Source organism: Ochotona curzoniae, unplaced genomic scaffold (assembly GCF_017591425.1).
Source record: "Ochotona curzoniae isolate NIBS_2020 unplaced genomic scaffold, NIBS_Ocur_1.0 contig_3819, whole genome shotgun sequence".
NCBI classification, from domain to species: domain Eukaryota; kingdom Metazoa; phylum Chordata; class Mammalia; order Lagomorpha; family Ochotonidae; genus Ochotona; species Ochotona curzoniae.
In genome coordinates, this window is record NW_024466004.1 from 10,711,619 (window position 1) to 10,734,929 (window position 23,311).

Genomic DNA, 23,311 nt, shown 5'->3' on the forward strand with positions numbered 1-23,311 from the left:
TGCCTGTTGTACCACAACACCTGCCCTCAGAATTAACTTTCCTCTTAATACTAAGGTAATAACACATTCTGATATGAACTTTAACGCAACAAATAAATGTACAGATAGCGTATTAAATAGTATTTGAATATTTAGCTATTCCATTGACATCTTAATAATGAAGCGCTAGGGTTTCATAACTATACTAACTTTTTAGTTTAACCTAACCTAACCTTAGTAAGGACTGAGTTTTAGGTAGGCAATTGTCTGTCTGGTAAATTACTTAAACTTGTTGATTAGACTGTTTCTTTGTTCTTCACTAGTTAACTGTGGGACCGAGGTCAGGGCAGAGGGCTGTCTGACAGAGAACCTGCTTGACTAGAGCATGGATAGATGTATGGAATGCTTGCCTTTGGTTGTCATAGGGGCCCTGAAGTCACAGGTCCGGGTTAACAGGAATGTCAGTTATAGAAAACCGGAGGGCTCAGCGCGTGGAGTAGAAAAAAATAAAACTGTGTGTCACTAAGTGTACCTAGTGGTGATTGTCACCGACCGCTTGATGTGACTAGCAAAGGAGCAAAAGACCCTCATATCTGCGTAATGATGAATTGGAAGAAACAATAAAGCGACTTTTGGTTTTTGCATCTTGCAATGCTTTGAGCTCCCTGGTCCACAGTTCCTTGAATCTTGTGTTGTTTCTAATTTTTTCAGTGCCTGTCTTTCAGTCTCGTTCCTTGCAGAACTACTGTGTGCTGGCATGTGATGAGGGAATTTCACAACTAGAAAGCAAATCAGCATGCATACTCACTGACTCTAGGATTATCTAACTGAGGCTAAACTTCTGGAGAGCTTGCTACCTAACATGTTCTCAGCTTTTATTATTATTTTAGAAAACAGAACACAACTATTCAGTCCTATGCTTTCAGAGGATTTTAATGAAACAAGAGAGTTAAGTGCTATTATCATTTATTTTTTTATTGTATAAAAATACACTCAATTTAGAAGCATTTAAATTCAATTTTACTTCATTTATTTGAAAAGCAGATTGATAAAAGATTTTCTATCCACTGGTGTAGTCCTTAAATTCCCACAGTTGCCAGGGCTGGGCCAGGAAGAAGCCAAGAACTCCATGTGTTTTAGCAAATGTATGGTAGGGACTCAAGGGTTGGAGCCATCTCCTGCTGCCTCAGTGTGCATAAGCTGGAAGAAGGGTTGGAATTCGAGCATCTAGAACTTGATATAACACCTGGATATGAAGTGCAGGTGCTTCAATCGGTAGCTTAACTTGCTATACTATAAATACCACCCCTTCTTTTTATCTATGTCACTTGTTTTCATTATCACACTGCCTTTTTAAAAGGATAGTTTAATATATCATTTTATCTACTTAGAAAACAACTGGTGCATAACATACATAAGATCATGTTAGTATTTATTGGGCCATGTGTCTATCAACTGCTTTCTATTTTCTTCCAGAAAAACTCTTCTTCTGAGAGCTCCATTATGCCTTTCATATTTCTTTACTACCTAGAGATCTAAAGCCTAACATTATGTTGTTGGAAGAGGACCCTAAATGACAGGAGAAAAAAGCTACTCAGAAGTTAGAAGTCTCATTGTGTTGGATTCACCTCTAATTTCACTGAGCACCTGCTAAGCAGGCCATCAATTATTTCTGCAGTGCTACATGATCCCAGCTCCTCTGTCGTTTAATACCTATGATCACTAAGTTATTTCCGTGGATTTTGATCCTGGGCACCTTTTCCTACTGTTCTGGTTGTGGACTGAACATTTTAGGTCCTGCCTGATTTTCCCTCATGTTCCCCACAGCTCCTTTTAAGGAGCAAATGGCTTTTACTTTATTTACTATGATTTGTGCTCTTTTGCAATTATGGATCTTCAAATACTCAAATCTTAGCTGCTATCAGAAAAACAAACAAACAAGCATTTTTATATCTGATTTAATTTTAATGTGATTACTAGTGATTTAATTTCCAAAGAAGCAAGTAATTACAGACAAGACAAGACATTGTGGAGATGGTACCTGATCTATTTTATCCAGGCCATTGTTAGGCTACATGGGAAAGAGATGTGTATTCCTGTGTCTTCATTACCATTTCTGAGTCATACGACTACACTGACAGAAACAAAATGTTCAGAATGAATCTGTCTGTATTTGGATCCTTTCTAGGGGAAAAAAAGTAAATGAAATGTTCTTTGGGAAAAAATATCACAAAAAAAATGCCCACAGATGCAATCTGCTGTTGTCACATTTAGATTTCAACAGTTTTAGCTGCTTCTTATTCTCTAAATTTAGGTGATATTCATATTAATATTGAATTATTAGAAATTGTATTCAGTGTGAGCAATAACTATTTTTTGAAATGAATGCAAAAAATTGTTTTCAACCAAGTTAAGAAATGTCCATAAAGTGCATTTCGAAGAAAAGTACCCACTTGGAGTGTAAAGTGCAATGCATAAGGTACTTTATATAGTGCAAAGTTGCCAAATATAGACATTATATGTGCCAAGTCCAAATAAAGCGGGATCTTATATACCGCTAAGCTAAAGAGAATAATGGAGACATTAAGGCTTTATAAGCATTTTGGTCCATCTATGTGTGTCTGAGTGTGTGTGTGTGTGGCTGTGGCTAAATATGTATAAGACTGCTTGATGGCCTCTGCAAATGTTTGGGACTCGTTTCCTAGAACCGAAACCTTTGAACACTGACATAATTATGCAATCTCTGCTCAATATGCAATTCCACTTCCAAGCTGCATTAGGTTTGTAATAATGGTTGAGCTATTTCAGCCTGCATATCTTGTAGGATAGGCATTTGACTTCGAATTAAATGTTTAATGAAAATTACAAAAAATACAATCACTATAATGCTGCCAAGGGCAAGCCCTATGAAGTAAGGATATGCCTCCTCTGGTTCATATTCTCCTGGTTGGTCACTACCAAAGAGGAGGGTAGCACTCTGTGTGTAAGGAATTGCTTTTGGAGTTGCTGAATTGAGCAGATCCTGGACATTCCTGAATGATCCATTGTGTGGCATAGCAGTGATATTGAGGAGGTGGCACATCAGTGGGTACAGATCTGTGGAGTTCATGGCTTCTTTTGTGAAATTCTTTCTGAAGGCAGGACCGTGGGCTAAAAATATTGGATGCATTTCTGCTAATGCATTGTCATAACCGTGGTTGCCTACTGTAAAGAGAAAATGCATGAATAAGTTAACCAACCAGATGGCACTGAAATGGAAATAATTGTATTCATATGGTCAAGTGCTGAACTTAAATGCAGATCTTATCTAATTTGACTATAAAAAATAAAATAATCTTTTACAAACAATCTCTGCAGTTGTCAATTCCACCATTCACTCCAGGAAATGAAAAGTTAAAGATCACAGATCTTTCTCCCAAGCCAACATTGTCTTAAGCTGCAGAGAAGACAGGGTGAAGAGCAAAGCTGAGCCACATCAGGGAAGAAGGAGGATTTTTGCAGGACAGGGATGGGGGAGCAATCAGTACATCAATATTTATTTGCTACGTACTATGTTCCAGTTGTTCTAAATGAAAAGGAGTAAGGTGCTTTTCATCTTAAACATGAAGATCAATTCAAAATTAAAAAGGAAGCACAAAAGCTACATACAGAAAAACAAAGACACAACAAAACCAAACCTCCTGTTATAGATACAATCCACTCCTAAAAGAGTTAAAGGTCAGTACTTGTAAACAGAGTGAAAGAAAATCTCAACTTTGCTGATTCAGATCAGGATCTAGTTCAGCATTGTGGAATTTAGGATGGATATAAAGGAAATAAAAACTTTACTCTTGGAATGTGTACCAAGTGATGCAAAACTGAAGGGTAGATATCACATAATAAAGGCCTGTAGGATCGGTGTAACAAGAAGATACAAGACGAGTAGGAGCTGCTGCTGTTAAGATGGAAACCCACAAAGAATGGCAAGCTTTATTTTACAAGAGGCAAGGAGAATGATGGGTGAATCAAGCTCTCATAATTATTACAAGGAAATATTCAATGGGAGCATGACTATAGCCCCCCATCCTAAACCAGTTTCTTTGAAACTTATGAACTAATGGCTAGTCATCTCAAAATAATTTGAAATATTCCATGCAAACACATCTGAAGAAGTTATTCTAAATGCTACAATCCTTTTGAGTTTATTCACATGAAAACAATGTTGGATTCATGAATCACTAGCAGTTATCTGGCAGGGGACTGTGCCATTCTACTAAGCTTATGGATAGTAATGTTGTGAAACATGTTACCATATAATAAAGAATTGAATGGATGCTTGCATTCATTTCTATGAGAAGGTAAGGTCTAGACTTTCATCACAAAGGCAATGCAACTGTCTCCAATCACACATCTTGTTTAGAAAAGTGGACTTGAAAGTAACACATGTGATTTATATGAAGTCCTTCTTACAGAGAAGGACTTGGTCAGTGTGATTGCCCCAGCCATGCAAGCTTGGTCCAGTACACGATATTTAACACCGATGCTAAGTGCAATGCCTCTCGAGCGTCATTGTGTGGGAGTGAAGGGCACATGTGAAAACAATGACTGCTAGGCACTACACTCATGGTCTCCTAACTCAGCGAGGCTGAGCTGGGCCTGAGAGTTTGTGTGTCTACAAGGTCCCAGGTGGAGTGGATCCTGCCGAATGAGAGAACACACTTTAAGAACCATTGCTTTTGGCTGTTAGTGCTTCCTTGTCTTAGAACTCTCTGGCTGACAGTGACTGGAGAGGACAGCATGTACTTATTTGTTGAATAAATGAACACAATACAATACAAGGAGCATTATTAAGGTGTTTTTGTTTTTAACCAAAAAACAGGTAACCAATAGATCATGTATTAAAGTTCACCAAGTCAAAATTTCTATGTCAATTGTTAAATACAACTCTCCTCAAAGACAACAGTTCCTTTTTGAGCTGTTCCTGTAACACAGCGCTATCCCCATATTACAAGACAATCTGAACATATAAGCGTAGAAATTATCTCATGCAAGAAAATAATTTTTAAAGGACATTTTGGAACATCTTGCCTGACAGGATTAAATATTGATTTAGGTGTCATCGCGAATATGTGAAAACTGTTAAGACACTGACTGCTACATGAGTCATAGTTGCACCACAAATGCCATTTGCAGGCAAATGCTTTTTTTTCTTTTTGTAGCCAATAAAAATAACAGGAACTCATTCCAACTGAGAGTGGGGTTTTTTTTCTTTTTTTTTTTTACATTTCTTATATATATTTATGTCAAGAACTATGTCTAAAAAGCATTTATAGATAATCATTGTCACAACACAGTTCCTTAAACAGTTAAGTAGCAGAGGAAAAACTTCAGCAAGTGAACTGCTGTATTATCCACAGCCTCCAAGTCAGTAAAAAACGATGGAGAATGGGAAGAAATACTATAACATACTCACATAGAAATTCATCTGACTTATTCTGTAAGATATACCACCCTTCGTCAGCCACTGCTATGATGGGTTGAATTCGATCGTTGTATTTGTAATGCCATCTTTCAGGAATCTCCTCCTTTTTGTAGACAGTAAGATTAGGATGGGCATGAGCTAGAGCTTCGTAGACTGCATCAAGTTTACCTGGAGAGAAGGTACAGGCCCTCAGAACAAGACACTCACTACCAAAACTCCATAAGCAATGAAACCAGGGACCCCTGCTGAGAGGAGAGACCAAGAAACTAAATACAGTAAAATACAGCTGGCCATGAAACACACATGGTAAATCAATTCACCTTACATAATTGAAAGGGCATTTTATAGAACTAGAAATCTGTAATATCTAATTGAGGTACATATATTCAAGGATACTTCAAGAAGCTCCTGGCAAAATGATATCAAATGTTTATTTTAGAGCAAATGTATTTGGAAATAATGTATTGCTTTCTTATTTTCTGCTAACTTTTGAAAGATTCCTTCCTTTACATACGCACTTATATACATGTGTCTTAATTGTTGATGGCATGAAGTAAAATGTCCAAGGAAGTGCAATATTCAAAAACTAAGAGCCAGGTTCTTATAGTCGTGGGTACAGGGACAAACAATCTTTACAACCCCCCCAAAAATGTGGTAAGTAGAGGTTGGAAGCTAGAAAATCATGAACTGGAGGTGGAAAGCAGCTTGCCATATAGAAAAAATCTTCAAAATGCTGGGCATTTGTCATTTCAGATACGATACGCCTGGGCCTTGCCTTTAATCCTTTCCTTGCTTTTTAAATTAATTTATTAGTGATTTGTCCCCAACTCCCACACATCACCAAGAGAAACACCCTTCCAGTTATACAAAGGAAATCAAAAGCCAATGTGGTTTTTCTTGAACAAGGAAAAAATTTGCTGTTTGATGAGAAGTTTGCATGTAGACGTACACACACCATCTACCATTTGTTCTTTCATATTATTCTCTGAATTCATGAGAGAGAAAATTCTCATTTGCTATTCCAACTCTTTAAAATCTGTTCTCTTATCTGATACTCAAGGCCACAAGGTGATACAATATAAAACGTAAATCTGAAGAGCAGATATGAGTCATGTGACTTAAACATGTTGGACATTTTCACCTCCTTTGCCTCTCTTTAAAAATGGCAGTGATGGGACCGGCATGGTAGCCTAGTGGCTAAGGTCCTCACCTTGAACGTGCCAGGATCCCATATGGGCACCAGTTCTAATCCCAGCAGCCCTGCTTCCCATCCAGCTCCCTGCTTGTGGCCTGGGAAAGCAGTGGAGGACAGCCCAAAGCCTTGGGGCTCTGCACCTGCGTGGGAGACCCAGAAGAGGCTCCCGACTCCTAGCTTCGGATCAGCTCAGCTATAGCCGTTGTGGCCACTTGGGGAGTGAATCAATGGACAGAAGATATTCCTCATCTTCCTCTCTGTCTCTCCTCCTCTCTGTATGTCTGACTTTGCAATAAAAATGGTAGTGATGCCATAGTGACAGGTTCGGTATCAAGATTCCTCATGAGGACAAGACCCCGGGCCTTGTTACCACCTTTCCTACTTAGAAATAAGGAGCAGGCTTATGAGTCTCAGACTGACCAAAGCTTTCTCCTGTCTTACTCTCTGCTGTTTCCTTATTAAGCCAGGATCTACAGAGGGCTTCTAGAAAATCACTGCAATTGAATTCAAATTTTGTGCATATTCCTGTGTCTCAATATTACTAAGAGGGGAGGCTGTAGTTTTCCTCATAATCTTTGCCTCCAAAATGGTTAAAACCTGCTGTTATAGGTTGTCTAGGGGGAAAAAAAATGACCCTGAAAGGAGATCCTTGTCTTCTCAGTGTCTTGGGATTAAATCCCAGAATATTATTGTAACAAAGCCAAGCAAGCAGCAATCTCCTCGTCTGGTGATCACACCAGCCAAGCAGACTGGCCTCTGGTCACCACGCACCTGGGGTTCAGGCTTACCTTCTTTGGGCAAGATGGCTGCTACTGGAGATCGGTCAATGAGGGTGTAGTGTTCTTTATCCACATACTGGTCAAGTTCTATGACCCTTTGCTTAGAACACTGGGTCATCCCATGGTCACTTGTGATGATTAAGTTCACAGTGTTCCACAGCTTTGCCTTTTTCAGCATTTCTATGAGATATCCTAACTTCTTGTCAATATCTGATATGACAGGCCCCATGAGTGGACTGTCAGGTCCCAGATCATGACCCATGTCATCAGGCTCCTCCCAATAGAGAAGACCAAGATTTATGGGCTCTTTTGATATAAACCACTCAATAATTTTGGCAACTCTGTCTTCAAATGACGTGGACTCATTGTAAGGCATATAGTGAGTAGGGAAGCTCTTATGTATCTTTACATCTGTTCCAGGCCACATGGCCGCACCGCTACTATGTCCTTCTCTCTGATTGGTGACCCATATTGGTGTTGCTGCTTCCCAAAACTCAGAATCATAAATATTCATGTGATCCAAGGAGAAAGATTTGTTCAGAACAGGATCAAACATGTCATTTGCAACAATCCCGTGATTCTCTGCAAAGAGGCCAGTTACCAAGGTATAATGGTTAGGGTAGGTCTTGGTAATAAAAATATTAGTAACTTGTTTCACATGCACGCCAGATTGCATGATATAATGAAAATTGGGTGTTGGAACTTTGTATAAGTAATCCCAACGGAATCCATCAAATGAAACTAGTAGAACCTTTTGCGGGTCTGGTTGGAGAGAAAATGTGGTTTCAAGAGTTAGTGCAGCAAGTATGAGGGCCACTGAGACAAGCTTTGAAGTCATTTTCAAAGTACTTGATCACTTCAAGGTAAGAAAATCTGTAGAAAAACATAAAGAAGTTAACAGCATTGATTTTTTTTTTTTCTTGTATCCTTTGCCCCAAACTGAGTGTGTGGGTGTTTAATAATCCCAGCTGTCTCACAAAAATACAGCCTGGAAGAATCAGGGTACAGAACTCCATGGTTAGCAGGGACTGTGCTTGCATGTTTATAAACATAAGTTTATAAGTTGTTTAGCTACATTTTTTAAGCCAGCTTACTTTCCATGAATATATCAAAATACTCCTCAACGGAAGTATTTAAGTGAGCTTCCCAAGAGGATGTTAAAATGTGATAAAATTTACATACAGCTTTTAAAGAAACATTTTCAGTCTCACTCAGGCTTGTCACTTGAAAATCTGCAGCTTATAGTAAAATCCCTATGATCATACCTATCATTATTACTAGAACAAGTCATAGCAACAAGGAAGAATCTTGAGTAAATCCATTACTTGTGCATTCCATTTCAGATTCAGAGCCAATTTTTTGGGAAAGATTTATTTTTATTTGAAAGGTAGATTTACAGAGAAGGACAAAGCTAATGTTTGGATTAATGAGGGTTAGAGATATTACTAGAGAAAAGAAAGTAGATCAACTGGGTCTCCTGAAGTGAAATCAAATGCATGAAATTCAAATTTATTTTTGGAATGCAACCTGGATTCATTTATTAATAATCAAATCATGGCTGCCTTTACACAAGTGATTCTAAACTAAGTTTAAACGTAACTATTTTGCAATAAATAATTGTGAAATTTGATGTTAATCTTCCTAATGTTACTGGTGATATGTGTAAAATAAATCTCTTTGGGTCAAGGTTTTGTTTTGTTCTTGGATCTGCATATGAGAGCCTCTATTGTATCTAAGAAAGCTAACAGGTGGTAATGTGAATACCTAATCTGCAACGCTGTGAATTCTCATCAGGCTTGCACATCAGCCCGGGATCTTCAGTTCTTTCCTGTCCACTCTGACATGGAAACATTTAAAAATCCATGAAAATTTAGATCGAGCCATATGTTGTTAAAGAAATCGAATTCATCTTCTGATTTATTTCTAATTTGAACATGCTGAAGGCATTTTAAAATCTAAACAAATAGATCAAGTCTTGCCTTCCTAAGCTGTAGAGAGAGGTGACCAATACACTGGCTTTGCTTCCAGAAGCACAGCTGACTGGAACGTGTATAACATGTGTATTGGCCAAGGTCGATAATTCTGTTTTGTTTTCAAGTGTGACTTCATCATACATGGAGTTTATTAAAGCTGGAACTCTTTTAGGTATTGTCCTCAAGACAGTGATTTGAAAATTAAACGTGTTTCTTAAATGGTAATTCCCTCTCTACCCCACCCCAATTCTGGAAGGAATATTAACAAAAATAGAGAACTGTGGATAGGGAACTACAAAACCCATCTAGCCCATGATGGTTCCTCTCTCACCCCTTTCTGCCCTCAATCTTCTCTTCCAGCTTCCTATAACCAGGAAAGCTTGCGGCGACCGAGTAGGTGAAAATCACGTGCCACGTGTTTCGTGTAGTTATGCAGGAGAGACTGCTTTCCTAGGACAAAGCAAGTAAGCCAGTGTGAAGTGCTGAGTAAAGCTTGCCACAGAGAGAGCAGCGAACAGAAGTGGGGGTGGGGAGGAGAACAGCCAGGACTTCTTTTTCAAGCACAAAATGTTGCTTTAAGCGGTGGTTTCCCTGAATCTCAGTCCAGGCTTTTAATGGGGCTGTTTTTCTGTGTGTTCCAGAACCCTTTTACCTCTGCCAAGAGCGTAGGAAACCTAGAGGGCGTAGGGCCAATGTAAGGGCTAAAATCGGCACATTAAGGAACAGCGGGTTTATAAGGAGCAGGTGGACCTCCACGGGAGGGAGGGGAGGCATCGCCTCATCCTCTTCACCTGCAGTCCATCCCAGCGCCCATATAAGACCTGCGTCGGGTACCTTCCCAGTTCGCAGGCCTCCAGGACAGCGGCTCCCCAGCGTGGACTCCCTGTCAACTAAAGGCGACAGCTTTGGGGCTCCCCAGGAACCGCATGAGCCTCCCCACACCCACCCATCCAAGCCTCCCCTCGTCCAGGACTCACCCTCGCTGCAATTCGGGTCAGTCCACATCGGTCTGGGGTTCGGGGAAGGAGGGCCGGGAAGCTAACTGCGGGGAGGTGGTGGGAGCCGGGGGCGCTCGCTGGAGCCGCTGCGGCTCACCTGCACTCAACCGCTGCACCGGGCACATGACCGCACCTCCTCCCCGCCAGCTCCGGGGCTGGGTGCCCATTGGCTGCCGCACGACTGCCGCTTCGGCCCGGGTTGCCAAGCAAAAAGCAGGCTACGGGAGTCGCCGCGTCGCCTGCCAGTCAGCGGGAATGCGGGGCGGGCGCCGCCTCCTTGGGAGAATGGAGGGATTGGGGATGACGGAGGTGGAAGCGTGGGCCTTGAGGACCTCACAGGGAGGCTCTGGGTCTGGGAGCCCGACTCCTGGTGCCCTGTGAGGGGCTGTCCTTGCCTGGCCACACAGAACCGTCCTCTTGCTGCGGCCAGGTGTCTCTGTGATGTCGCGAGGCTGGGATAATGTGCTACCGCGGTGGCCGACACACTCTAACACCGGTTTTGCTAAAAGCTGCTTCTGTGCCTTGATCTCTTAGCCCAATCCTCCGCCCCGCCACTCCACGGGCTTTGCTCCGAGGCTCACCTGAACAAAAACGTAGAAGGGACGATAGGGACAATAAGTGTTTAAGGAAAACAGCTGGTGTTACTGCTCTAAGCCCAGAAAGATAGTTGTTGATGTAGAGTGTGTGCAGGTTTTTGCGGTTTAGATCTCCAAGGGCTATGCAGCGTTCTCAGCCAGTAGCACCTGCAGAGGCGCACGTTTAACAGCAAACCAGGCTCTGACCTAGATTAACCACTGAGGGAGAAGGGCGCCAAGGCCACTCTGACGGCTGCTGTGCTCTCCAGCCCCCACCTGGCTTGGTTTTTTTGAAAGTAACAACACCCCTCTCCTCCCTTCATGGTCCTATTTTCTAGTACTGAAGTGTATGGATTCTTTTTTGTTCTGACCGTAAATTCTAGCAGTGGCACTGAGCTACCTCTGATGCAGTTTGTCCATTTGTCCAATTTGCCTCATTCTGACATAATGTAGACTTCTAATGCTATGTGTTTGGAGTTCATATCACCTTGGTTGTCATCTAAATGTTGGTGTGTCATCTGCCAGCAGAACTGGGAACGGGTCTGCAGTAGTGGCTTTGGCTCCTGCGTGGGGTGCTTGTGCCATCCAATGTGCATGAGTTACAAATGTCAGTGCACATTCCTGCTGATGTTGGAGAAAGCAACGCAAGCATTCTGGTGACAGCGATTTCTCTCTCCTCTAGAAGAGGGACAGTTCCAACTCTAGCTATCACTGCCTTCTAATTCGGCCATTCCCTCCCAGTGGCATCTGGGCACTCTGCCATGGCCTCTTGTTGTAGTCACTTGTTTACAGGGTTTTCAACATGTGCTGTGGAGTTTGAGGAGGAGTCTGGTTTCTGCTTTAAGCCAAGGCCCAAAGGCAATGAAAATGTTCAAGTTGTTCCCAGACCCCAAGCTTTGTCCTCTGACACTACCCAAATTTGGAACAGGGTGGCCCAATCTTAACGTCCTCTTCTGTTCCCAAGGAGGTCAGTTCTGTGTTCTGTAAATGCTTCAAGAACAATGCATGCTGATCAGAGAGTAGGAGCAGTGAAAATAGACCTGTGTTTTGTATGGTTCACTGAATATTGCTGAGATCTGTTCAGATGAAAATCTGCCTTGCTCCATAAACTTCATGGAAATCATGAAATCACTGATGAAAAGGCAAGGTACAGCTGGGCACCATGGTGCCCAGTACAGACAGCTGCTCACCAGGGGCCCTGAAATACAGACACACTTTTTAGAGTCCTACTGGTGTCCAGTGTTCAGCTGGCAGGCTTGCCTTATATTAATGTCACTAATGGGGAAAAGGTACTGGCTTAATGAGAAGAAACACTGTAAGTTTCCAGTTAGGGTAGAATTCCTGCTTACACGTTCATCCCTACCTTGCCTTGTTGCCTGAGTGTCCATCTACTTGTTCTAACTGCTCAGCAAATGGTATCCAGGCCAGCCACGCCCTGTAGTCATTGATGCTGCCCAGTGGGACTCCTTCGGACTGATCTGAATTCGTGAGTGAGTGAAAAGCCGAATTATTGAGCATTTAAAGGCTGAGTCCAAGAATTTTGTGCATATTAGTAATTTAAACTTAAGAGCTATTTGTACTAATTGGATACATTTTATATGGTTGTCAGGTGTTAGTCCTCTGGAAAATTCTTATTAATCCAGTAAAACCTTATCTCCTTTGCATTACTTTACTCTAAAAATTATCTTCAGAGTATGACAAATTACCCCCTCCCCCCCCCCCACACACAATTGGATGATTTAGAAAACCAGGAATTTATTGTCTTGCTCAGCTAGAGATCAAAAGTCTGAATGTTAGGGGTTAGCAAGGCTTGGTTTTCTGACTCTAAGAAAGGAAACTTTGTCCTTCCATCTTCTGGGCCTTTCTGGGTTCCGAGGTGGAAACATGGCTTGTCTTTGCCTGCATTGGTATGTGTAACTCTGTTTCTTCACATGGCATTCTTAGGAAAGCTCCTGATATTAGAATTAAGATCCCTTTAATTCAGTTTGACCTCATCTAAATGTAATTACATATGTAAATTTCCTACTCCAAAATGAGACCACGTGCCAGCGTGACTTTTGGAAGGGCGCTTTCTCAACCCTGTATGCATCACTAGCAAAAAGTTTAATTTATGTTGAAGCTGGGGTTGAAAGTTCATGAAGTATTTGTACAAGTGACTCAAATCAAGGAAACTGGCAATACCTAGGGCTGATGAGGATTTGAAGGAACGTGTACTATTAGGCATTGTTGAATAGTAGTCACATGGAAAACAGTTTGCTTCTTATACAATTAAGTGGATTCTTATCATAAAAACTAGAAATCCTACTTCTAGACATTTTATCCAAGAGAAATGATGACAGATGTGAGTTAAAAAACTTAGTTTTTTGGTAGCAGCTTTATTCATAATCACCATGACTTAGAACCACAGTGTCATTCAATTAATCAACAAATCATGGCATAAGTGGAGCACTCTTCAGTAATAAACACTGAGGTATTGATGCATGCAATAGCATGCAGGAATTGCAAAACGAAGCAGCAGCAGTAGAAATGGTTGTATACTCCTTGCACATTTTTGAAGAGTTTTAAAATATGTATTTCATGATACAGTTCCATAGGCTCCAAGATTTCCCTTCCCCCTCCCCAATAATTTCCCCAACATCATTACAATAGCATAGTCCTTCACAATCAGTTGGGAATCTATCATGAAACGTAGAGCTACAGAGAAAGACAGACCTTTTCCATCTGTTTCATTTCCCAAATAGCCACAAGGGCCAGGCAGGGCTAGTCCGAAGTTGGGAGCCAGGAATTTGTTCTGGGTTTCTCACATGAGTGCAGAGCCTCAAGGACTTGGGTCATCCTCCAGTACTTTCCCAAGGATGTTCTCAGCTGGATCAGAAGTAAAGTGGCTAGGACTCAAACTAATGACCCTATGGGATGCTGGTGCCATGGTGCCAGCCCTACATTATACCTCTAAGTTCAAAATAGGTACAAAGGATTTGTATGGCATTCCAGAAAAGGCAAACCAATGGGAACAGTGATCATATTTGTCGTAGCCAGAAGCTGGGACTTGTTGGAAGGGATTGTTTCTGAAGAGGTGTAGAAAGCTTTCAAGTAAGGAATTTTTGTTGTGCTGGTAGTTACATGACTAAGTTCGTTAGTGTACCCTACCCACAAAGACATCCAACTTGTTGTGTGGAAATCCTATCTGAAGTGACTGCAACCAAACCCTGTTCCCCGCTCCGCCCCGCCTTTAACAAAACTCCTGAATTTGAGCTGGTGTTTGACATACAAGGTCCATTTTTTGGTGTCTGAGTATATCCGTTCAGTTTGAAGAATGAACTTGAATGCACAGGCAGTTCTTGGAACCTCTACCCTGTTTTTCATGTTCTTTCACCTCCTAAAGTGAAGTCTGGAGACCCAGCCAAAGCAAAAGCAGTTATCTTCTAGGCTGAAACTGAATGCCTCCTGTTGAATGTTGGGAATCATCTAGGACGTGCTAATACAAGCAGAGGAACAATAGTGCTTTAAAATTCAATTTGAGGCTACTTTGTAAGATGCATTCACATAGAAAATCAACTAACATTGCACATCTTTATAGTATTGAGAGTAAAAACTTAGTCAACACCATGTTTTTAGTTGTTTGCAAAACACATATATAACTGAATATACTCAGGTTAACTTCAGTTTCATTCCAAAAAATAGAAAGTATTGGTTTGTTTTGAATATTGTAATCCTGAAAGTTAACTGTCAGTGAGGGATTTTCTAAGAATGCAGTCTTATTCCCATAGCAAGAAAACATGTTTTCCACTCTGTTTATATTTAAAATGGAGTGTTGGCATTCTTTGCACCTGTTTGGAAGCTTTGCAGGTGCATGGAGTTCTCTGGCAGGTGTTAAACTTTATGAAAAGTGGGTAGTGACTATTTTGCGCTTTATGTCTTTCTTGGCATAGAAAGTAATGTGACAGTTCTCCCTGTACCATTCCTGGATAGCTGCAACTTAAAAATTGGAAATTAATCTTGGCCTCAAGGCATTTTTCCTAGGGTATGTACGCATACATACCCATGTGCGATTAAGTCCAGCTGTCTTACTCTAATTAGCATAATCTGTTGGAGAGAGAAGGCCTCCCGAGAGGGGTGTCTATGCATGTTGTATCTTCAAATTGAATTAAAGGAGGCCCTGCAGAGGAAAAATAAGACAAAAGAGGAACAAACTTGGTGCAGTGATGTATCAGGCTAACCTTCCACCTGTAGCATACCATTTAGGTGCTGGTTCATGTCCCAGCTGCTCCACTTGTGAGCCAGCTCCCTGCCTATGGATTGGGAAAGCAGAGGAGGATGGCTCAGGTCCTTGGGGCCCTGCACCCACAGGGGAGACCTAAAAGCAACCCCTGGCTTTGGATTGGCTCAGCCCCAGCTCTTGTGGCTATCTGGGGTGTGAACCAATGATGGAAGTTTGCTTTATCCTGTAAGTCCGACTTTCAACTAAAAATAAACCGTAAGAGATGAACAAATTCTGAAATGACATCCCTAGTAAGTTTTACCCAATCTGCTCTTTCTACATCGTTAAGCAGTTGCCTGCTGAATGGAGCAATGAAGTCACCAACAGTGGTCCCTTGATTAAGGAAGTGTTCCATGTTGATCCTTCATTAAATTTAAATAGCTTTTATTCTAGAAAACTTATGAAATACTTAATGCTTGAAAACCTTAATTCATTTAAAAACTATTATTAGAGCAGATTTTGTTTCATAGATATACTTAAAGGAAAAAATAAAGAATTATGCTTTTTAAATTTTTGCAATTATATGCTTTCAGTATACTATATAAGCACAGGTGTAATGGTGTACTAACCATAATGTGTTAGTAAAAAGTAGAATATTGTTCCACAGGAATGCAGAGAAGAATTGTAAGAAATATGCAAAGCATAAGATATCCATTTCTCTTACAATTTTTTTGTATTAACTGTCAGAAAAGGCACTTTTTTTTTTTTTGCAACTGGCTTATTTCACTAACCATAATGTTGCTTAGTTTTGCAAAAGACAGAATTTCATTGTCTTATGACTAAGTAGTATTTCTTTGTGTGACAGTTTGTCTAGCCAGTCAGTTTTTGGAAACTTAGGTTGATTCCACATCTTAGCCACTGTGAATTGAACTGCTATATGCAAGGGGGGTACAAGTAATTCTTTTTTAATGTTGACTATTTCATTTGAGTAAATTTCCAGGAGTGGAATGGCTGGGTGAAATGGTACATGTATTTTCAGATTTCTGAGGAATCTTCATACTGTCTTCCGTAATGGTTGTGCTAGTTTACATTACCATCAGTGGTGCACTAGGGTACATTTTTTTCTCTATTTCCTCACCAGCATGTAATCTTTTTGAATGACAATATCCATTCTAACTGGAGTGAGGTGCAACCTCACTCTACTTTATTTGCATTTTCCTGATGACTCCTGATCCTGAAACACCTTAAGTAGGGTAAGAATTCATAGCCAATATTTTTTGTTTGTTTTTCATTAATCGATTACATTTGTGACACTGTTTCATAGGCTCTGGGATTCCCTCAACCCCTCTGCATACCCTCCATCCATGGTCGATTCCTCCACCTTGGTGCAGTATTACAGTCAAGATTCCCTGATGGTTGTTGCAAGAGAGGGTGGGGATCCAAAGTTGGAATTAAGTAAGGACCAGAGAAAGCTCTTCTCCCTAGTTCCGAAAAAAGCTTACTGTTCTGTTTCTGTGGACCGCTCAGAGCTCCTGGCTGTTGTTCCGATGACCTTGGATCCTGCAAGGAAGGATTTGGGCTTCTTCCATCCCATATAGTAGATCCAAATGGGGTGGATGACCTCAGAGTTCTTGGCCTCTGAAGGCACTCCAATTCCCCGTGGTCTCCTTGGCTGTTGGGATGTAGTCCTTGGTGCCCGTACTGATAGTCCTTGGTGAGGAACTGGGAGTCTCCAGGGTTGGGATACAAGCCTCCTCCTGTCTACCTTATAGCCAAAATTTTGGGCAGCATGGGGCAGTTGAAGGTTTTCAAGGAGCGAACATCATGACTAGAATTGAGACAAATTTCTTTTTTTTTAAAGGTTTATTTAATTTTTATTGCAAAGTCAGATATATAGAGAGGAGGAGAGATAGAGAGGAAGATCTTCCATCCGATGACTCACTCCCCAAGTGACCCACAATGGCGAGTGCTGTGCTGATCCGAAGCCAGGAGCCAGGAACGTCCTCCAGATCTCCCACACAGGTGCAAGATCCTAAAGCATTGGGCCGTCCTCGACTGCCTTCCCAGGCCACAAGCAGGGAGCTGGTTGGGAAGTGGAACTGCCGGGATTAGAACCGGTATCCATATGGTATCCCGGCTCCCAGCACACTCAAGGTGAGGACTTTAGCTACTAGGCCATGCCACCAGGCCCAATTGAGACAAATTTCTAATAGTGCCCACGGTATTCTAACATTTTGACATTTAATGAACATAAGTGTTTGACATTGCAACTGACTTTGCTTCTTTGAACTTGTTTCAGGAACAGTCTGTTCTGCTGCTGTAACCCAAGACAATCCATTCTTGGGATCCTTCTGCTGAGAAGTGTAGAAGTCCTTTGGCACTTTGTACAGTGATTGGGCAGAGTGCATCTCTTCTTGATTTTTTTTTTTTTTCAACATCTAATGGCCTTGTGATCATGTGCTGCCAGGGTGCGTGTTTTTCATAGCTTCTCCATTTGGGGATATAAACCTATCATTAAATGAGTAATAGACATGTCAATATGAAAATGACTCTTTCCAGTCATTTAATGATACTTCTTCTATATGCTGAAGGTTTGTTTAAAATTTTTCTTTATCACAAGGCTAAGATAGAATGGGATAGTCTGTAAGATAAGATTAGTTGAAGAAACATTTTGCACTTTCTGTAATGGGTACTATAACCTCATTCCAAAAACAACTATCACAAATCCACTCCCCAGGCAGCTGAATGCAGCAGTAGAGGGGAGAATTGAAGAGATAAGTGGCAGATGGTCCATTACAAGGCTGAGTAATAGCCTGTGTGGGAGTGGAAGTGGGTGTAAAATGGTAGGTAATGATATTACTAGAATAACAGCAGTGCTTGTTCAGCGGTAGCAAGATAGCAGGCACTGTGTGAAGCAGCACGTAGTGTTTCATCTAAAACACAATTCTCTGTAAGTGAGGTGTTGCCTATGCTAGTTTAGCAAAGAAAATCTCAAACACTGAGCATCTCAGTTTAGGTCACCCAGCTAGTACATGGCAGAACCAGACTATTAATTCATCCCTGAAGAACCCCAATAGATGGATTCAAGAGAGACATGCTGGGTACACACATAATTTTCAGTGACATGACTTCATCCCATAGGAATCGAGCTCAGAATTTGCTAACAAGAAGTTTGGACTTGATAGAGTTGGGCTCTGAATTTCCTCCTTGACCTGAGGTTCACAGTGGTGTACCCTTGAGGGTGGAGAGCACATAAGATAGGTGGATAAGTCTATTCTTGGATTGAGCAAAGGGAATTTGCTTTTTTGCCTGATAGCGGAACAACTCCATTCCTTTATCAGGCGATGCAGACTTGATATTGTCACAGTAACTTTAACAGTAAGGGCACAGAAATGATGTGTGAGAGGTGCATGAGGTCTGGAGTAGTCACAAGATAGGGACATTCCAGGGGTGAACATGGACCTTGCAATTAAAAGGGCATTAGAATGAAGATGGCTCTTTGATACTGAAATAAAAGGTGGAAAAATATGATTAAATGTTTGAAATCTATGAAAGCTACAGAAAAGGAGGACATGTGGATAGCCATGGGGTTGAATTAAACATGAGAAACCTGACTGGAGATAGCAGCTACTCCCACTAGTTATGAGTTAGCTATGATCCTGGCTCTGTGGTGGGTACTGAGGGAGTTGGATTCAAGCAGGTGTAAAAATAATTAGCTTCCAAAATGCTGCTTAGAGAAAGGACTCAAGGCAAAGGTAGTCTTTACAAACATTAAGAGTAACACAAAATTGATCATTTTTGAACGTCCTGGAGACTTAGACCATTTTATTGGAGGAGTTACTCTTCCTGTTCTTAAATGTTCAATAGCATGCTGCCTTTCCAATTTATCCCATTCTCATATTTTTCCAGATTTCCTTCAAAGGGCTTTCATTAGTAATTGATTTAAAGACATAGCTGTGAAGTGGAGACAGTGGTAGTAACAGGACTGTCCTGGCAGAGGTTTCAGGCTAATTCCCATAACCTTCATTGCTTGCATGAATTCCCTGTATAATGGAGGCTGAGATTTGTGTTGCACACTTGACTGTCTACTTCGTATGGAAGGAGAAGTGGCATGAAGTAGAAATAGGGTGGTGGAGAATGACTGGATTATTTTAGCAAGGTTCTGGAATGACCAAAATTGGAAGAATGAAGAGAAGAAGTTAAGGAGGGAAGAGATGTGTGGGAACAATGAGTGTGGGCACCAAGTATATGGACATCTATCTTATGGTAGTGTCCACTAAGCCCCTTCTGCAAAACAGAATCTCAACTTTTGGGAGGACAGAATGACTAAGCTTTTGGATGACAGCCATGCCTTATTACATTTCTAGAGCTTTGGGCCCACAGGTAGTCATGATAATACAGATGGAGATCTGTATGGCAATTGCATTCTTTATGACTTATCTAGCCCTGGCTGAATGCCTTCATCAAAGATGAATGCTAAGCCATTAATTGAGGAACACAGCTGAGTTTGTCCTTACCAGAAGTTATATCTACACTAATGATGAATCCACATTCCCAATGAAAGACTTGAGAATGCCTAATTTATAAGTATGGTTTTCTAGAACATTCCTCAGATGAGTGGCCCATCTTGCCAATTAGTTGGGCCATCTTTCACTGTTTTCCTGTGTGCATTAGCATGGGTTGGATGGGAAGTAAAACCAGAAGTTGTATACTGGTTGTTGGCACTACAGGCAGTGGCTTAACGAGCTGTACTGCAGTGCCTCCTGCCACATTATATTTTTTTCCAAGGTTTTTCTGCCTTTTTGAAAGGCAGAGTGAGGGAGCTTAAATTCCTTGGTTGATCCCTTAAATGGCCACAACAGCCAGTGTTGAACCTGAAGCCAGGTGCCCAGAACTGCATGTGCATTATCCACATGAAAGCAGGGTCACCAAGTGCATTAGCAGGAAGCTGGCCAGAAGTAGAAGAGCTAGGACTTGAACTTGGACACTGTGGTATGGGATGGTGTCATCCCCAGCAGTGATTCAACACTGTACCACAATGCCTGCTCTGGCCCGGCCATTACTGCAAAACTGAGAAAGGATTGAGTCACTTTCCTGTTTTCTATTTCCTTACACTTCTGATTTGCCTGACTTTTCAATTCATTAAGCTTTAGCAATGTCCTATTTCTAGTTCTTAGTTTTCTGTGTAGAGAGAGAAAATGGGATCTGTCATCTGCTGGTTCAATCCCAAATGCCAGAGTCAGTCCAAGTCTACTGCATGGCTGAAGGGGATACAACTACATGAGCCATTGCCTCATGCCTCTTGGGGTGCACATCCACAGAATGTCAGTATCGGAAGTGGTGCTGCAAGACCAACCCAAGCACTGCAGTATGAGAAGCAAGCATCCCAAGTCACAGCTTAACACTGTGATAAAAGTCCTGTCCCCATCCTATTTCCTGTTTAATCTTGCTTGGGTATTATCACACTTGACATACTCAATTTGATTTATTTTTATATGGCTCATAATTTTATGTACCTCTTTAGTAGTATTCATCATTTACATAAAATTCTTGGTCTATTCATTTCTCAAAAATAATGCATCCTAAAGATCTAAACAATTTGACAGTTTTAATGTGATAGAATGGTTTTGGAATTTTAAAAAATTTAGTTTTAAACAGGTTCAATCATAGTTCCTATATAGAATGCTTTTTTTTAAAAAAATTATTTTTGTTGCAAAGTCAGATATACAGAGAAGAAGAGAGACCGAGAGGAAGATCTTCCGTCCATTGATTCTCTCCCCAAGCGATTGCAATGGCCATAGCTGAGTGGATCTGAAGCCAGGAGCCAGGAACTTCCTCTGAGTCTCACACAGGTGCAGGGTCCCATGGCGTTGGGCCATCCTCAACTGCTTTCCCAGGCCACAAGCAGAGAGCTGGATGAGAAGCAGGGCTGCTGGGATTAGAATCAGTGCCCATATGGTATCCCAGCGCATTCAAGGTGAGGAATTTAAGCACTAGGCCACTGTGCCGGGACCCATATCTAGAATTCTAAGAATATAATATTCCTTTCCTGTTTCCCTTTCTCTTTCCCTGTCCCTCCCTTTTCTCTTTAGTTTTTGAGACAACATTTTTAAATTTACATGGTAAGCAGGGGCCTTAAAAATCCACAATAAAAAATTTAATGAGCAAGAAGCACAAAGAGAAACAAAGACAGGCCCGGTGCGATGGCGTAGTGGTTAAGGTCCTCGCCTTGCATGCACCGGGATCCCATATGGGCGCCAGCCCAAAGCCTTCGGATCCTGCACCCGCATGGAAAACCTGGAAGAAGCTCCTGGCTTCAGATTGGCTCAGCTCCAGCCGTTGAGGCCGCTTGGAGCGAATCATGGGATGGAAGATCTCTTTCTCTGTCTCTCCTCTCTGTATATCCGCCTTTCCAATACAAATAAAATCTTTTTTTTTGTTTGTTTTTTAAAGGCTATAGTTTAACAGGAATGTAGATAAGGGGTATAAACAAAAGTCAAATGGAAAGAGCACAATTTTAGAGTTTAAAAAAGCAAGTTCGAAAATAACGACAGATCAATGAAACTATAGTAATATAGCATTCTTAACCACTGGTTTGACGTGGTATAAAATGGACTGAGAAAACCGTGTATTTGCAGCAGCAGTACATATAGATAGGCACTTATATTTTTTAAGTTTTAGCTCAAACATAAGGGACAATATGTGGTATTTCTCATATGTATACACACACACACACAGAACAAATTATATGTAAAACATAACTTCCAGATTTCTTAAACTATATTTACTATGATAGTTTTGTAGGTATAAGGACTTTTTCCTGTTTCTCCTTCCTCATTCCCTGCCACCCTCCGCTATTTTCTGAATTATCATGGTATCGTCCCTTAGTAACAGTTACATTTAAACATTAGTGAGTTAATCTTGTATCAAATCACCGAAGTGATACCCTCAAACACTCTTCCCACGTCAGTCTCTAAAGAGTCATCAAAGGACCTTGCCTAGTCCCCAGGTGCTGATGTAGTTTGGCAGCAAGAAGTGGACCCCTCCATCACCTTCCCCTGAGGATGCAAGAGGAAAACGAGCAAACAACAACAAAAGCAGGCATTTGTCCACCAACCTTTCTTGGCCCCTGAGCCTCCCCACCCTAATCAGAGAGCCACATGGACATGTATCCCTCTGAACTATGTAAACAATATCGAAAAGAGAATAAAAAAATAAGTGAAAAGACCTCTTTCTTCCCCATAAAATAAATGTGTCATGACATGGTAGGTATAGGTAAAGGTAGAAAATCTAGTATATTTACATGTTTCAAATGGGGAGTCCTATTTGGGAGCAGAGAAGCTTACTACAACGTACTTTTACTTATCAGTATGCTAGTCTGTTATACCATTCATCTGTGTGAGTATATGTATATACTTAATAACATGTCTATTTTGTAATTTGCCTAAAGGCTATCTTAGATCATATGATATTTGTCCTTTTGGGACTGGCTTATTTTGCTAAGCATGATGGTCTCATTGCAAATGGTAAGATTTCATTCTTTGTATAGCTAAGTAGTATTTCATATAGTAGATGTACCACAGTTTCTTTATCCATTCATTCATTGATGGGCATCTGGGTTATTTCCATGTCTTTGCTCATGTGAGTTGTCCTGCTTTAAATAAAAGGTTGCAAATCACTGTCTCATGGACTTTATTTCCCTTGAGTATATACTGAGGAGAGGGATGGCACGGTTGAATGATCAATTTTCAGTTGTCATAGCACTCTCTATACTGATTTTCATAGTGGCTGCACTAGTCTACTCCCACTAATAGTGGAATATGGCACCTTCCCTCCCCCACCCCCATATCCTCATGAGCCAATGTTTGTAGATTTCTGTATATAGGTTATTTCCACTGGATTTTGAGTGAAATCTCAATGTGGTTTTTATTTTTGTTTTCCTAATAGCTAGTGAATCTGAGAATTTTTTCCTTATGTCTATTAGATATTTCCTTATGTCTATTAGATATTTCAGTTTTGAAAACTGTCCATGTCCTTTTCTCATTTCTTTGAAGCTCTTTATAACTCCTGGATATTATTCTCCCATCTGTTGTGTAGTATACAAAGATTTTCTTCCAGTCTGTTGGTTGTCTGTTCACTTTGACTGTTTCCCT

At 41.0% G+C, this 23,311-nt stretch overlaps 1 protein-coding gene across 1 annotated transcript; it reads right to left on the minus strand.

Moving 5' to 3' along the window:
* Nucleotides 1-1,959: 1,959 nt before the first annotated feature.
* ENPP5 (ectonucleotide pyrophosphatase/phosphodiesterase family member 5) lies at nt 1,960-10,506 on the minus strand. The gene is made up of 4 exons (XM_040983493.1): nt 10,365-10,506; nt 7,424-8,287; nt 5,432-5,608; nt 1,960-3,183 (listed from the first exon to the last, which is right to left on the minus strand). Exons 2-4 carry the CDS (start codon nt 8,250-8,252, stop codon nt 2,756-2,758), a joined length of 1,434 nt encoding a protein of 477 aa, XP_040839427.1. The 5' UTR covers nt 8,253-8,287; nt 10,365-10,506; the 3' UTR covers nt 1,960-2,755.
* Nucleotides 10,507-23,311: the final 12,805 nt, after the last annotated feature.